Source organism: Callionymus lyra, chromosome 6, assembly GCF_982586985.1.
Source record: "Callionymus lyra chromosome 6, fCalLyr1.hap1.1, whole genome shotgun sequence".
In the NCBI taxonomy this organism is placed as follows: Eukaryota; Metazoa; Chordata; class Actinopteri; order Syngnathiformes; family Callionymidae; genus Callionymus; species Callionymus lyra.
The window spans coordinates 12,351,061-12,367,675 of NC_141823.1; the positions used below are offsets into that span (position 1 = coordinate 12,351,061).

A 16,615-nucleotide genomic window follows, 5' to 3' on the forward strand; every position below is an offset into this window, starting at 1 on the left:
ATTTGTTTGACTTAAAAATACAACATGGAATGGAAAGATTATGAAATCTCAAAAGAGATTAACAAAGCTCTTCCAAGGAATTAAGGAAATGAGTTTAAAGTATTTAAAATATAGATACAAATATATCCATTTTATATTTTATATATTATATAAAGTCGTTTCTCCACAGTCGATAAAATGGATGTTGAATGAACAACACATGTTGTGATGATTTAAACAAATTGAAACAGGAATTTAAATGTTAAGACTAGATCCAGCATTTTAAAGAAGGGAAGTGAAATGATTAATGAAAACTGAGAAAGCAGATGCATGAACGACAGAAAACTTTGACATATTGTGTTTTTTCTATAAATCTGATGCTTCCTGGTGTTTAAGGAACAAAATCAGTCGTCCAGGCAGAGGTAACTTCTTAATTCGATGACGGTCAACCCGGTGAAGAATATGAAGTCGGCAGAGCTGCAGCAGTGGCCTCGGAGGAGCTGGTGGACGGAAAGATGTGTTTAAAAAGTACTTGAATCCCAAGTGAGATTGAAGTTCGATTAAACATTTCCAAGAGCAATGTTTTGATAGCTATTAACAAAGATCATTTATTTTAGTACTGATGGTTTGATGAAGCTTCATGAATCAGTGTCATTATTTTCAGAGTCCACTAGATGACGGTCTCTGCACTATTTTCCCTTTGTTTTGAACAACTGTTCTGATGAAACATCATTTTTAAACTGATGGCGCCACCTACTGACCTCTAAACAACATAACACTGCTTCATGAAGATTCATCAGCGAATCAAATGCAAATTTGTGATATACAAAAATATTTGTCACTTGTATTTTGGTCTTTACAAAAAAAGGTGTATGTGTTATAAGGATAAAATTACATGTAAATATTGTGTAATTTATACCTTTACCACTAGGGGTCGCGGAGTTGGTAATGTCCGTGGCAAGAGGTATATTGGTTCAATACACCAATGCCTGCTGAACATCTCTTTTTGTCGTTTTCCTTTTAAATTATGAAGGTTGCAAATAGCGTTTACGATTATGTTGTGTGTGCTAAGGTTAAGTTATAGAACAGGTAAGAATCATTACTTTGTGGTTTTTGGGTAGTTTTGTAGCCGATTAGCCGCATTGGCAAAACCGAGCTAAAAAAAGAGCGCATTTATGTAGCGTGTGTTAACTGGCTACTGATTGACCAATGGAGGGTTCCGTTGTATTAAGTTTCATCATGGAATATCGGCAAAAAAATGCTTTCACTTGAGTTTTATGATCAGACACTAGTGTTCAAAGCTAACAATTAGCATTCTGTGTTTTGCTATATTACGAACCAATTTTAGAGTCGTTAAATACTCACACCTGTGTCCTGCTTGCCATTTTTTTTCTCGCAATAACGCACTGCTTTTGGGGAAATATATCATACCCCTCCGTTTCAAGTGTGCCTCCGACCTCACTTCATTTCAAGGGCTACCTGGCCCTTCGTTTTACCCCTCCCCCTTCATCCAACAGAGAATTGGGAAACTCCTCCGCCTCACGGGCACGCGCAAAACAGAGGGGAGGGCTAAGGCTAATTTATTTGTGAAGACCGAAAAACAAAGTGTAAATATTATATTTAGATTTGTGGATATCAAAACGCATCGTAGAGCAACCTTTGTGAATTCAAAAATATTAATTAGACAAATACATATTTCATGTGTACATCAAAACATGTACAAAGGCGTGTGTTGGAACTTACCTGCTTTCTCCTTAATGACAGCCCAGTCTGGGTAGCTGTCCAGGTGCTCCTGTAGTCTGGAGCAAAGAGTCACGTTACCAACGTAGTTCAATAAAACGTCAATAATGGGCCCCGCCCACCGACAGATGCTCGGGGCTGAGATCATCTCACAGAACTGTCAATCACAGACAAGAAAGTTGCTTTAGGAAGAATGTTTTTTTTATTTATTTAAACGCACTTGTACCTGAACTCCTCTGCTGTTGTGGTCGTGTACGTCATCGTTTCTCTCAGATCGGTTTATTTTGATTGGTGGGTGCAGGTCACTGCCATATATGCAGTTGAAGCATGGCAGGGCGTGTCCACCGTTGTCCAGCAGGTATTTGAACATGGGCAGAAACTTCATGGAGAACATGTAGACAGCAGGAAAGGTGGTGGGGTGAGTGGGGATCCCGGCATTGATGTCGGCGCCGTGCTCCACGAGGAGCGTGACGCTCTCCATGCAGTTCTGCCTGGCGGCCACCATCAGGGGCTTGAACATGTCCAGGTTGGGGTCGGCTCCGGCGGCGAGCAGCATGCCGATGGCGTCGACGTTTCTGTTGAGGGCGGCGAAGGAAAGCGCCGTGCTCCGTCGGTCTTCGTAGCATTTGGAGCGCTCCTCTGACAGTTGAGCGTTGACGTCAAAACCGGCCTCGATGAGAGTCTCTAGAATGTCGTCCCGGTTCCGTTCCACGGCCAGATGCAGGGGACTGATGCCAGAGCGCCAGACTCTGGATTTACTGGTTTTAGGAATCAGCATGGACACAATTCTAAAATGGGAAACATGGTGTCATTAACACTTAAACAGGAATCAAACTTGAGGGAAACCTCAACCAAATATTTTTTTCCCATTTCAGTGCAACATGTTTGACTGACTCAGACTGAAGTAGCTCCACTCAGATTAACTACGGTGGCCCAGAAGTGCAAAACAAATTCACAAACTCTTAAAATTTCAATTTTCAGTAATAGTAATTTTGTTTCCGGGTTTTTAACTTTGTTTCAGAGTTTGTCATTTTATTTCAGAGTTTGTTATTTTGTTTCAGAATTTGTAATTTTGTTCCAGAGTATGTTAATGCTGTTCTAGAGTGTGTACACTTCTGTTGCACATCACTTGAGCACAATCACATCTCCATAGAGAACGACGGTGTTCTCTGCTCCACAACAGTGAGTCAGTCAATATTGATTCAATGTTGACAAAGCTGTTCAGCCTACATGTCGCTCGCTCGCTGTGCGGCCACATGGATCGGTAGTAATCCGGTTTTCCTAGGTTTGTTGGCATCAGCATTCTGCGACAGCAGAAGCTCCACAATCTCCCGGTGTCCATTCTTTGCAGCCTCATAAAGAGCTGTAGCGCCATCTCCTGCTTGAGTGTCCACATCCGACCCTGACAAAAAGGTATGACATTTATTCATTTTGGTCCTGAAAGATCATGAAACCAGTTAAAAGAAATGTCATCACCATCGCCAGGCAGGTTTTATGATCCAGAACATTTTTCTCTAAGCAAAACACAACTTTTTTGGTCAAGAAATGTAGATAATGTAACAAGAAACAGACGCTTTTGAAGGATTCTTCATTCACTTGATTGTTGGTAACAGGCTCACATGTGACTCCATCTTTGAGGCCCTCTGACTCAAAAATAAAAACTTTTAATATGACCATTTACAAATGTTTCTGATGACTATAGATTTTATCACTAGTTCAACTCCTCTGACCTGTTTTCTTCCTTTTATTTGTCCTATTTATGGGTCATGATTTAATATTTTGAAGTGCTTCTATATCATATTTTTAAATTAAATGTATATAAAATGAGATATTACACAATTTATTTACCATGTCATATATTTTATGGCATAATAACAACTTTTTTTGGATGCATTTTATTTGCAATGTTTTTTTCTCAACATCAAATTAATTAAAATGAATTTTAACAGTCACAGTATATAATGTCTAGTGTCAGTTTTTCAGTACGTTTTGAAAGGCTTTTTAAAAACTTTGTCCTGAAAGGAAACAGAAACATGTCTGCAGCTGAATACAAACAAACTCAAGTATTAATTGTTGATAAAACATTTATACTCACCATGTTTCAGCAAACAGCGCAGCGTAGCAACTTGTCCAGTCTGAGCCGCCGTAAACGTTGGTGTGATGCCAAATTGGTTCTTCGTGTTGATCTTGACTCCAGCCTTCAGAAGCATCTCACAGATCTCCACGTTGTTTTGAGTCACTGATTCGTGCAGAACGGTCCAACCCATCTGACATTGAATGTTGACAGAAGCTCCGTGGTTCAGCAGCGTTGCCACTAGTGTGGCGTTGTTCCTCTCACAAGCTGTCAGAGGACGCAGATATGAGATGTAAGTAAGTAAGTAAGGAATGGTTATTTCTGGAGCGCCTTTCTAAACCAGGGTCACAAAGCGCTTTAACAATCAAAAACAATACAGAGTTAAAACATATACTTTAAAAGGCCAAGACACATAAGACAAATACAGGAGTCCCAGAAAATCTGGGGAAAGCCTGGACTAATAAAAATGTCTTAGGATGTTTCTTGAAGGAGTCATTAGATCCATCAAACACAGAGGGAGAGAAAGATCGTTTGGAAGCTAAGGACCTTAGAGCCTGGGGTGTAAGGCTGGATCAGATCACTGATGGAAGGTCTGCCCATGAATAGATCTAAAAGTAAGAACCAGAATTGTATAATGGATCCTTAAGGAAACTGGCAGCCAGTGAAGAGATTTAAGGATCGGGGAAATGTGAGTCCTCCTACTAGAGCGGCTCAGAATTCTTGCTGTAGAGTATCTTATTAACTGCAGGCAAGACAGCTCCTTTTTGTTAAAACGTGAAAACAAACTTACAATAGTCCAGACGAGAAGACACAAATTCATGGTACAAGTTCCAGATCGTGTTGTGACATAATTTTCCCTAAGTTTAGAGATTTTTCTCAGTTGAAGGAAACAGTTTCTGGTCAGTTTTCTGCAGTGTTGAACTAGAGTCTTTGTGACTGTCTTTGTCAAATACAACTCCCAGGTTTCTCAGGCTCAGTTTGACAGACTGGCCTAAGTCACCCAAGTACTGACTCAACCCTGGAACTTTATCATCAGCAGCAATAACCATAGTTTCAGTTTTACGTTCAGTTTTGAGATGCTGCTCATGTGTAGATCATTTGCTTTTAGAATTACAAACCTAATAACATGCAAGTCATTTAATGGAAAACACATCAAATTAATGTTGTGTTTCCAGTGTTTTTTAAAATAGTATTTAAATAAATAAATTTATTAATTTTTATTGTGTCAGATGAAATCGGTTGACATACAATTGTATAAATATACTGTGGGACAAAAAATGATTTAGTCAGTCACCATTTGTGCAAGTTCTAACACTTAAAAGATGGAAGAGGCCTGTCATTTTCATCATAGGTATATCTTATATACCCTTTGTTGGCAATAATAGAGGTCAAATGCTTCCTGTAAGTACCGTACTCACAAGGTTTTCAATCACTGTTGCTGGTGTTTTGGCCCATTCCTCCATGCACAGCTCCTCTAGAGCAGTGATAGTTTGGGGCTGTCGCTGGGCAACACAGACGTTCAACTCCCTCCAAAGATTTTCTATGAGGTTGAGATCTGGAGACTGGCTCGGCCACTCAAGGACCTTGAAATGCCTCTTACGAAGCCACTCGCTCCTTCGTTGCCCAGGCCTTGTGTTTGGGATCATTGTCATGCTGAAAGACCCACTTTTAATCTTCAATCCCCTTGCTGATGGAAGGAGGTTTTCACTCAAAATATCACAATACATGGCCCCATTCATTCTTTCCTTTACACGGATCAGTTGTCCTGGTCCCTTCGCAGAAAAACAGCCCCAAAACATGATGTTTCCACCCCCATGCTTCACAGTAGCTATGGTCTTCTTTGGATGTAACTACGCATTCTTTCCCCTCTGAACATTTTACCAAAATATTCTATTTTGGTTTCATCTGTCCATATGAAATTCTCCCAATCCTCTTCTGGATCATCCAAACGCTCTCTAGCAAACTTCAGACGGGCCTGGACATGTACTGGCTTAAGCAGAGGGACACGTCTGGCACTGCAGGATTTGAGTCCCTGGCGGCGTAGTGTGTTACTGATGGTAGCCTATGTTACTTTGGTACCAGCTCTCTGCAGGTATCTCACTAGTTTCCCTACTGTGATTCTGGGATTTTTGCTCACCATTCTTGTGATCATTTTTTTTTGATGGGGTGAGATCTTGCGTGGAGCCCCATATCGAGAGAGAAGAACATCGTTCCAAAGCTTAGGAGCAACAGTCTGGAAGGATTTCTCTCTTCTGGTCCTGAAGCGTGTTCAGGAACCATCAGTAGATTCTGATCCACAGACCTCAGAGCCCGAGCTGGGGTGTAAGGCTGGACCAGATCAGCGATGTAAGGAGGAGCCTGACCATGAATAGCTCTGAAAGTAAGAACCAGAATTTTAAAATTGATCCTGAAAGAAACTTTCAGCCAGTGAAGAGTTTTAAGGATCGGAGAAATGTGAATTCTTCTACTAGAGCAGGTCATAATTCCCGCTCCAGAGTTCTGTATCAGCTGCAGGCGAGACAACTCCTTCTTGTTAAGACATTAAAACAAACTGTTGCAGTAGTCCAGGCAACAGACACAAGCGCATGGATTACAAACTCCAAACATTTCCCTAAATTTAGAGATTTTTCTCAGTTGAAGGAAACAGTTTCTGGTCAGTTTTCTGCAGTGTTGAACTAGAGACATGTCTTTGTCAAATACAACACCCAGGTTTCTAAGGCTCAGTTTGACAGACTGACCTAAGTCTCCCAAGTACTGACTCAACTCTATAACCTTATCATCAGGAGCAAGGTTTCAGTTTTGTCCACATTTAGCTGAAAGGGTTTCCCCTTAGCCATTGTTTGATTTCTAGCAAACCATTGACTAAGCTGTTCAGCCTCAAGGGCTCAGTTGGATTAAAAGAGCAGTAGAGCTGGATGTCATCAACAAAGATGCGGTACGAAACATCAGGAAATCTCTGAATGCTTTTACCTAGGGGAATCAAGTAAGTGAGTAAGTAAGTAAGTAATATTTGTCGAGCAAAAACAATAAAGGACCCAGAACAGAACTTTGAGGGACTCCACACAACAGATCCGCTGATTCAGATGTCATTTGATTGGCAGAAACACTGAAACTGCGCCAAGAAAGGTATGATGAGAACCACTGTAACACAGACCCAGACAGTCACACTTCATCCCTCAGTCTTCTCAGCAGCATCTGGTGATCAACTGTGTCAAAGGCTGAGGACAGATCCAAGAGAACCAGAACAGTGCATTTATCCGAATCAGCCAACATCATGATGTCACTGGACACTTTCAGTAAAGCTGTCTCCGTAGAGTGATGTTTACAGAAGCCAGACTGAAACTTCTCATGGATGTCGCTCTGATCCAGGAACAAAGACGGCTGCTCAAACACCACCATCTCTAAGATCTTGGACAAGAAAGGGAGCTTAGAAATAGGCCTGAAATTACTGAGGTCAGTCGGGTCTAAGCCTGGCTTTTTGAGCAAAGGCTCCAAAATGGCATGTTTAAATGCATTGGGAAAAACCCCTCTGGAAAGGGAGAGGTTTACCATTTTGGTAACCGAGGGGTCTAATAACGTCAAAAATTTGATAAAGAGCCTACAAGGATGGACGTCGGACGAGGATTTCATCTTGCTCACCAGTGCCGAAATATCATCCAGAGATACAGCACTGAAGGAAGACCACGAGGAGGAGACATGCTCAGTAACAGCAGGGAGGGATTTTCTCTTTGATCAATTTAATTTTTTAAATAAAAAAATCTCAACAATGCATTGCTGTCAGCTTCACAGAAGACAGGCGTGATTTGAGGAGCAGGAGACACGAGATAATTGATCGTGTCAAACAACACCACTAGATTCTTGCCAATACACACCCTTTCACTGAACCATATTTCAGGAACATTTGAGATTGGAAATGATGGTCAGACATGAATACAAGAAACAAAAAATTGCTACCTTTAAGCAGCGGTGTTTCTCTGACGTGGTTACAGATTTCAGTGTCGGCTCCATATTCCAGCAGCAGCTCTGCAGGTCCTACATTTTCCCGACTGGTGGCGATCAGTAGTGCTGTTTCTCCATATTCCGTCTGTTGGTTTACCATTCCTGGCTTAGCTGAAAAAGTTGCCACAATATTTTATATTTTGTTCACACAAAGATAACGTGGATATACAATTTGAAATAGAAAAATATACAAAAATATCTACAAACACTTGCCGTGCAACACGGATGAAAGTAACTGAAATGATCATTTCTTCAGATGCAGTCATAGCAACTGTTATGTTATTGTTATTGTTGACCACAAATATGTAACAACTATGTTTTTTCTTTCTGTTCTGATAAACTTCATCCAATGATATGTTGCAAAAGGTTGGGGTTTCCAATTTTGTTATTGGCATTTTCCACTCGGGCCCATCGTAGATATTTACCACTTGAAAATATCGGCGATTATATCAGCGATTGGTCTTGATCATGTGGCCCTTTAACTGTATGTATGAAGCCCTTATGAGGTCAGAGTTAAACACGTAGAAAATGTTTCTGAGAGCTAACAATTTCATTTTGGATTTATTATTCTATTTACACTAAATATAACTCCTTTTTGTGAATATTACTTGCCCCTGAAAATAATGAAAGTGAATATTGAGGGAAATATTTAGAGAAAATAATTTATATCATTTTTTAACAAATGGTTTATAAATACTTTATTTGCTACTTGGGGTTATATTTTGCTGATCTTTTTTTTTTCCTTGTGTTTTTTGCCTTTGGCTTGACGGCCCCTCACGACCACAATCACAGTGTATAACGTGGCCCCTGAGGAAATTGGATTTCCCACCCCTGGCATAGATGTGTCAATTCATGGGGCGTATTCAGGGGCGGACTGGAGGGGGATGTGAGTCACTAACAGACTGGCCTACTTCATGCGCAGTGTAGGAAGCTATCCAGCCAGCAACACAAGCTTTCTGTACCTTGATGAAAAAACATTCATTGTTTTGTACAGTAATCATATAGTAAACATTAACCTGAAGCCTCACATAGCCTACAGTTAAATAATTGCAGCAGTGCAGTGATTTTAAAACATGTGTCACGATCTCAACTAGGCAGAAGCACAGTTCAGGTGAGAGTAACCAGCACACGACACAATCATTATCAACAAACAAAGCATTAAATAAATAACAAGTGCAAAACAATACAACAACACTAAACAAAGAAAATCAGAGTCCAAAATCTCTAAAAGTCCAAAAACCAAAAAGAACCGGGGAATAAAAGAAACCGGAAACTACAGGGAACCAGTGCAGGAAACTCTTTCATCTGGCTCACAAGTCTGGACTCAGGTGGTTGAAGTAGAGATCTTGATAACTCATGAGATCCAGCTGTGTGCCATTAAAGGACTGGGTGAAGAGAACAGGAAGTGAGAGAACAAAATAAAAGTGAAAACATAACAGTACCACAGACATCTATACATAGACACTGCATCGACTGCAGACAGATGTGTATAAAGCGCCGCCATCTTGGTACAGTGTCATAAGAGGCAGCTGCACAGTAACAACTACAGGGAAGGAGGAACGTCTCAATCTTAAAATACAATTATTTGCTGAATTCTGGACCAATTTATTTTTAATAATAATAATAATATAATAATATATAAATATATATAATAATGTCTATCTATCTGGTCTGAGGTTTGAAAAACAAACCCCGTGAAGAAAGCTTGACAAATTGATGATGACTTTGATAGTGTAAACACAAAGTTTGAAACACAACTTACCATCTTTATAATCAGAATCAGAATCAGAATCAGAAAACCTTTATTAGTCCCGCGAGGGGAAATTCGGTTTAACAGCAGGTAATACAGGTAATTGTTAGGAGGGTTCTGTCCCTGCTTCTGCTCGTGCTGCTAAAACCGAACGACCAACAGATACGACCATATTTTTCCTCAATTCATTTATACCAGATCAAGGGTGGGAAAACTTGGACGGAACAAAAACCTGCACCCACTGCAGCCCTTGAGGACCAAGTTCTCCCACCCCTGTGCTAGATAGTATCTATTGCGCACTAGAAAGCAGGTGAGCATGTGTCACAGGTAGCATTGGTAGCAGCATCATGGCATCAGACGACTCTCAGAAGATCAAGTTCTTCCTTCAATTGAGGAAGATACCTGAAAATATAATTGAACCACTAAGCAGTGACGAGGTAAATTATATGTAGTAAAATGTAACAGTCATCAGTTGGACGATCTTTATTGTAATATAAGGTGTTGACGCGGATGCTGCTAAAACAGGGGCCCAAATGGGCAACAAGAGAGCAGTGAAAGACCCTCAAGTCGAGATGGACTGGCTGCACTTTGAGAAAGGTGAATATCGCCAGGTCAAAGCCAAAAATGGGGGCGGACCACGGCACTTCTCTGTCCTGGACGGACATTCCTTCAAAGGACCAGAAGACTTGTCCTTTTGGACGAGGAACTGTCACCAAATAAAGTCTAAATCTGTTCAAAGGTCATAAAGGAAGTTGTTTCTGTGGATTCTTCTGACACAACTTGGGATGATGACCTGACAGAAGAGATGTCACCACAGGTATTTCTCACCTTGCACTCTGTTATAAGTAAATAAAGAATACTTGGCAAAATTCTTTGCCAATGTAGGTATCTATGTATAATACACGATAAGCACATTCATAAGACAATGTCATGCATATAAACTCATTCATAGACTTTATGATGGTTTATTACCATGTATGGAAACTCAAAAGAAGCTTAATGGGGTATTATAAGTTGCCGAGCTAATGTGTTAACACTGCCTTATGTCATTACAATTAACTAAATATTTTAAAATTAGAAAATCTTAAATTGTGTGTAAACGGTAAATCGCCTGAAAACTTTTTTTTATTAAATAACATTGTTCTCACTTAAGTCTTCAAATACAGTTGCATCATTTAATTTATAAAAGAAAACTAGTTTTATTTCTTAGTAGATCGGTCTCAAAACTAGATGAGGTTTTATCTAACCCACGACTTCAGTTAATTTACAGTCATCAATTTTATAATCAAACATTATGAGTGATGGAATTATAATACAATCATTCCACACTTTATAATACTTTAAAAATTAAGTTTTTATACATGATGATAAACCAGTCTGACATCTTCTATGAAGCCTTAAAAAGGCATAATAATATCTTATGAACGTGTTTAGAACACATTATGAAGGAGACCTTCAAATAACTTTTTACCAAATAAATGTTAATCATCAATTGTTCTCCCCCTTTCTCCTGTATCTCTCTCTCCTTCACTCTCGTACTCACACATGCTCTCTCTCCATTTAAATCTCTTTCTCTGGCCTATTCACTCTTTCTGTCACCATCTTTACTACTCTATACGTTTAACCTTTTCCTTGTCTCTCTGCACACCTAACGTAATAGAACATCAAAAGAAAATGTATGCAATGCTTGAACCTATGTACGTCTTTTTCTTTTTTTTTACCAATTCAAGTATTTGACAGTATCAGAGGAAGAAGAAACATCGTGTCAGAGGCAGGACCAAGAATCAAGTTCAAGACCAGCTGACTCACCGCTTCAGGATGTAAGACCCCTTTAAGTGCCTTTTTGATAGGTTTGTCGATTGCCTAACATATTTATCAAAGAAGGAAAGAAGGGATGCACATTATTCTATTAGGTTTTGTACTCAAGACAACACACTTGTTATTTAAAATTGATTAAACAATGTTATTGTACAATGTCGTTTTTTATTGTACTTTAAATCCTTGACACATTTTTAGACATCATTCTCCAGATACAACATGAAAACATGGAAGCTACTACTGCATGTGGCCCAATAACTTACTTATGTTGAATGAGGCAATACTTATGTGAAGACGGAAAAACAAACATAAACATTAATTTATTTTTCTGCTTCAGTATTTGGTCAATAAGAACGAGACCCAAGCCTGAAATTAATTAATGAACCTCCAGAATCCAGTAGTTCAGGAGGACCATCAACTTCAGATATTTCCTATGTTCTAGTTATTATTATGAAGAGGATTTGGAAGTATTCTTTGGCCCGGATGTTGACAAGGAGAGCGGCGATAAGATTCGATTTTCATTTATTAGTCCCACGAGGGGAAATTTGAAAAAGATCAAGATTTCCACTCTTCCATGGAATCCCCACAATTCAACCAGTACGCAGTTTTGTTTTGTTTCTTAATTGTAACTATGTCCCTTTGTCTATGTTATTGTTGTTTTTGCATATAATGAGAAAAAGAAGTCCGCTACGAGACAATAAGGCGGATCGACATAGTTCATGATTTAATTTATATTTTCTTGGATCCCAAAGTTTTCAATTCCATTGTTAAATGGAATTCAATAATGAAAAAGCGGTTGATACCGATGGGGTGTCAAGAGAGTCTTTTGGCTAAACTTCCTGGAACGGTGTGAAGGTGAGGACGACCATGTCCCCAGATTAGGACCAGACTACTCAGGAGAGCACTGACAAGCTGTAGGATGAATCTGACTGAGGGTTTTGTAGACCATGGCTTCATCCCTGTCAAGATTGTCGCTTGTTTTTACTCTTGCGTGCTTCAAGGGTTAACTCTGTCTCTGAAGAGCTTCTATTGAAGTCATTTTCTACACTTCTTTTCAGTGGCTGAGTGGGAGTCTGTTTGAAAGCATTAGCAGGCAACACAAAATAGAGTGATGAGGAGGTCTTCATTGATCTGTTTTCAAGAATCACAGTCTTCCCAAAAAATAAAACATTTCAGCCTCCATTTTGACTATGACACACAATGCTCTTTTGCAAGAGCCCACGTTTATAATAGACTGTTTCCAGTGTATGTTCCCGTTTATAAAGAAAACATGTTGAGTACTGTATGAGTCAAATTACCCGACCAACAAAAACGTGTCAGAAATGAGAAAACCATCAAATGAAGTATTAAATCAAAAGGAGCAAACAACACTCAACCATTTGCTACACAGTATCTAGTCCTAACTAGATACTATCTAGCGCTAGATACTATCTAGCACTAACTAGATACTATCTAGCGCTAACTAGATACTATCTAGCGCTAACTAGATACTATTTAGCGCTAGAAACTATCTAGTGCTAACTAGATACTATCTAGCGGTAACTAACTAACTAGATAGTCTCTAGTTAGCACTAGAGACTATCTTGTAAACACTACATATTACCTAGTTAGTTATCACTAGATAGTATCTAGTTATCACTAGAAAGTATCTATTGCTAGATAGTATCTAGTGCTAACTAGATACTATAAGCACTAGATACTATCTAGTCCTCACTAGATAATATCTAGTGCTCACTAGATAGTAAGTAAGTATTGTATTTGTATATATATAGCGCTTCTCCAGACCAGGGTCACAAAGCACTTAAACAATCAAAACAATACTCACCAAAATATATAAATATATACTTTAAAAGCTCAAGATAGAACTGATCTAGTGTTCACTAGATTGTTCACAAGATAGTATCTAGTGAACACAGACAGTGAAAACGTGAACGCAGGTACAGACCTCCGGGGAAATCTGCAGTATTCCTGTACGCACCCGGTTGTATTTACCTGCCAGTAAGACCTTGAGGCAGCTTTCCTTGTCGTGCCACGCTGCCTGGTGAATTGCAAGCCAGCCTGCTTTATCTGGTAGCATCAGGTTTGTTCCTGAAGACATCACCAGACTTTTAAGTCTCTTTACATCACCAAGTTGGACAGCTTTGAAAAGCGGGTCCTCCAACCTGCAGGATAAAGACAGATCAACACACACATGACTGACTCACTCTGATGGCACAGAGAACACTGTCGTACTCGATAGGTTCTGGTTCCACGTGGACCAGAGTGCCATCATGTCTTCGATATGCAATCATTTTTTTCCCAAAGCCCGTCATGAAGCGGCTGATGACTCCATCAAAGGTCTCTCTGGGGCGAACATTTCAAACACATTGGTACATTTTCACCGTTACGATGCGTCCCTAACTTACGGGTCAGGGGGCTTTTGTACGGGGGGGTTTGGGGAACTGTAGTGAGCGACCGTCTGGTCTGGGGCTGAAGGCGGAGCGACGCTGGGCTCAGTCACCGGAGGAGGAGACATGTTGGTGCTCCTGCTGTCGCTCAGACTTCGTTCTACTGCCAGCTGAATGAGCTCATCGTCGCTCAAGTTACTGTAAAGGGAAAAATCTTCAAAATCCCCTGACGACGCGTTGCTGACGGCCATCGCTGAGCCCTGAGGAGAAACACACGAGAGACAGTTCACACCAGGATCAGTTTAGATTCAAGCATCTTTTCAACCAATCTACACTTTCTTTTCTCATCTAGTTTCACCAAGTATAAAACCATCAGTGAAATATTTGCTGTCGTGTACAAGCACAAATATAATGTAATGACACTTTAATTAAACTTAAACCGATGTGAGGAAGTCAGTAAGTAATTTTTATTTGTATAGCGCTTTTCCAGACCAGGGTCACAAAGCGCTTAAACAATCAAAACAAAATTCAATAAAGTATATATTTTAAAGATCAAGATAAAACTGATAACACAACAGGAGTTCCAGAAAATCAAGGAAAAGCCTGAACAAATAGAAACGTCTTAAGATGTTTCTTAAAGAGTCAGTAGATCCATCAAGGGCAAAGAGAGAGGAAGATTGTTCCAAAGCTTAGTAATTCCTTAATACATGTTATATTATCTTCACACCAGGTGTGTTGAAGGCTTAACACAACATTAGGCAACATGTGGGTCAGCGTGTAGCAACACAACACCTCATGTGGAAAAGTAGAAACACGGCTTAGCTCGACAAATACAGCTGACTTACTCACATGTGCATAAGATAAATTAAAATATTTCAGTTCACAATAGACAACCGGTCACTTGATCGCACAGATTTTTACAATGTAGAAGAATTATCGTAGGATTCAAATGAGAAACCTGAAGGCAAGAGCGGAGTTGTAGTGGATCCTGCAGTCGACACGCTTAAAATAGCAGCACATGGAGCAGCTGACCTGGACTGTAAACATTTTAGGTCTCAGACTGAAGTGTCAGCTGTCAGACCAAACAACCTGGATTTAGAAAGTGCACTCTCACAGGCGGCTGCTGTGATCAATATATAACACATGTCACAATATTTACATCCCTTAAAAACCACAGGGTCGTGTCGACTGCTTTGAAAAATAACAGCGATCAAATACGATTTGTATTTTCATGTGTTTCGTGTTTTATTTAACTCAACAGATTTTTGTTGATCCTTTTTAAGCGTTTAATGTGTAGCAATGCGCACAAGAGGACGGCAGGTGGCAGTACCGTAGCATTACTTTAAATCCGTAGGTAAAGTACGTAACTTTAAAATAATTCTTACTGTTGAATCTGCAAAATGTATTTTGTTTATTTTTGTCACATTCGCCCGGAAAAAAAAAGATGATAAGAATTTAATTTTAGCTGCTTACTAATGATTCAACTCGACGTTTTTTTTTAACATCTTAATGTGCTTATCTGAATATTTTGTATTAAATGTGTGTTTAGTGAGCTAAGAAAAAAGTATCTCCACTGCAGTGGTTTGTGTTCGTCGAATGTTATTTCGCTTCAAAGTTTTGCAAGCGTCGCTCCATAGTGATGTCATTGCAGGTAGGAGGTCCATTGCGCATGTCCTACTTTTAAATAAAAATAGCTCGACATTATACGCATTTAAAGCGACTGTTGTTGTTTTGAGTTTTTTTTATTATTATTTATTTGTTTTATTATTTTAGTTTACATTTTATTAAAATAAAAAATTGTATTTACACATTTTTGAGATTTTATTTTTATTTTTACAGTTGTTCCACTTTTAGTTATCTTTTTGAAAAGAAAACAGATCCTGCATCCATCGTTAACAAAAAAAAGCTGATATGACAAATAAATATAAAAACAAGATTTCATAATTGGAATTTTCAAAATCAATTTAAAACTATTAATTTTATGATGAGGAATTGAAGGATAAAAGCATTTGGTCTGTGATCAATTTTGTTAATGGTAATGGGTTTATAATGTCCTATTAATTGTTTTTTGGGGAAATACAAATCATTGATTAATTCAAAAATATTCATATCAATAACCAAAGCAATCCTTGAAGTCATTCCAGGTCTAACTTAAAGCCGTTATTCCAAATTCTGTTGGTGTGGCTGTGACTTCCATTTCTATCCTCAACAAAAACATTAATTTTTTTTAGTTTCATGATTTCTCTCACCCTATGATGTCGGTAACTGTATACTGTATATAAGAACTGAATATTTTAAGCATGCCATCCCTTCAATTTTTAATGGTCTCTATCCTTCAAGTGATTTTCCCTTTTTCAACGTTCTGGTGTGTTTTGTGGAGATGGTATAACCCAGCTCATGTATATATATATATATATATATATATATATATATATATATATATATATATATATATATATATATATATATATATATATATATATATATATATATATATATATATATATATTTATATATATTGCAATTTCCCTCCAGCACTACACACTAGTGTGAGACTGTAACACGTTTGCTGGAGGAAATTACTAGTTTTGTTTCAGAGAACAACGAGTATGAACTCATAGTTAATAACACTGTCACCCTCTGTAAATGTGCGAGTATAGAGTCGCCAGCCCTAGATTGTATGAATTTCATTATGAATGTATTTTATTTACCAAAGGCCTTGAAAAGATGAAGAGCAAACTCGCAATGAAAGTGTTTACTTTAATTGGATTGATTGTATTATTAGAATATTTGGACGTTTTTATTTTTTTTATAAATGAATGTCATATTTCAGTATTTATTTATCTAAAAAAAATGTGTTAGAAAGAA

The 16,615-nt window shown here is 38.7% G+C and overlaps 1 protein-coding gene and 1 pseudogene across 1 annotated transcript; one reads left to right on the forward strand and one right to left on the reverse strand.

Moving 5' to 3' along the window:
• On the reverse strand, positions 1-14,791 carry LOC148076408 (ankyrin repeat and SOCS box protein 2-like). Its single transcript, XM_087793659.1, has 10 exons — positions 14,706-14,791; positions 13,766-14,007; positions 13,593-13,703; positions 13,353-13,522; positions 7,748-7,903; positions 3,815-4,060; positions 2,950-3,121; positions 1,946-2,507; positions 1,723-1,876; positions 1-479 (listed from the first exon to the last, which is right to left on the reverse strand). Exons 2-10 carry the CDS (start codon positions 13,996-13,998, stop codon positions 346-348), a joined length of 1,938 nt encoding a protein of 645 aa, XP_087649785.1. The 5' UTR covers positions 13,999-14,007; positions 14,706-14,791; the 3' UTR covers positions 1-345.
• LOC148076409 (uncharacterized) lies at positions 10,112-12,757 on the forward strand (annotated as a pseudogene).
• Positions 14,792-16,615: the final 1,824 nt, after the last annotated feature.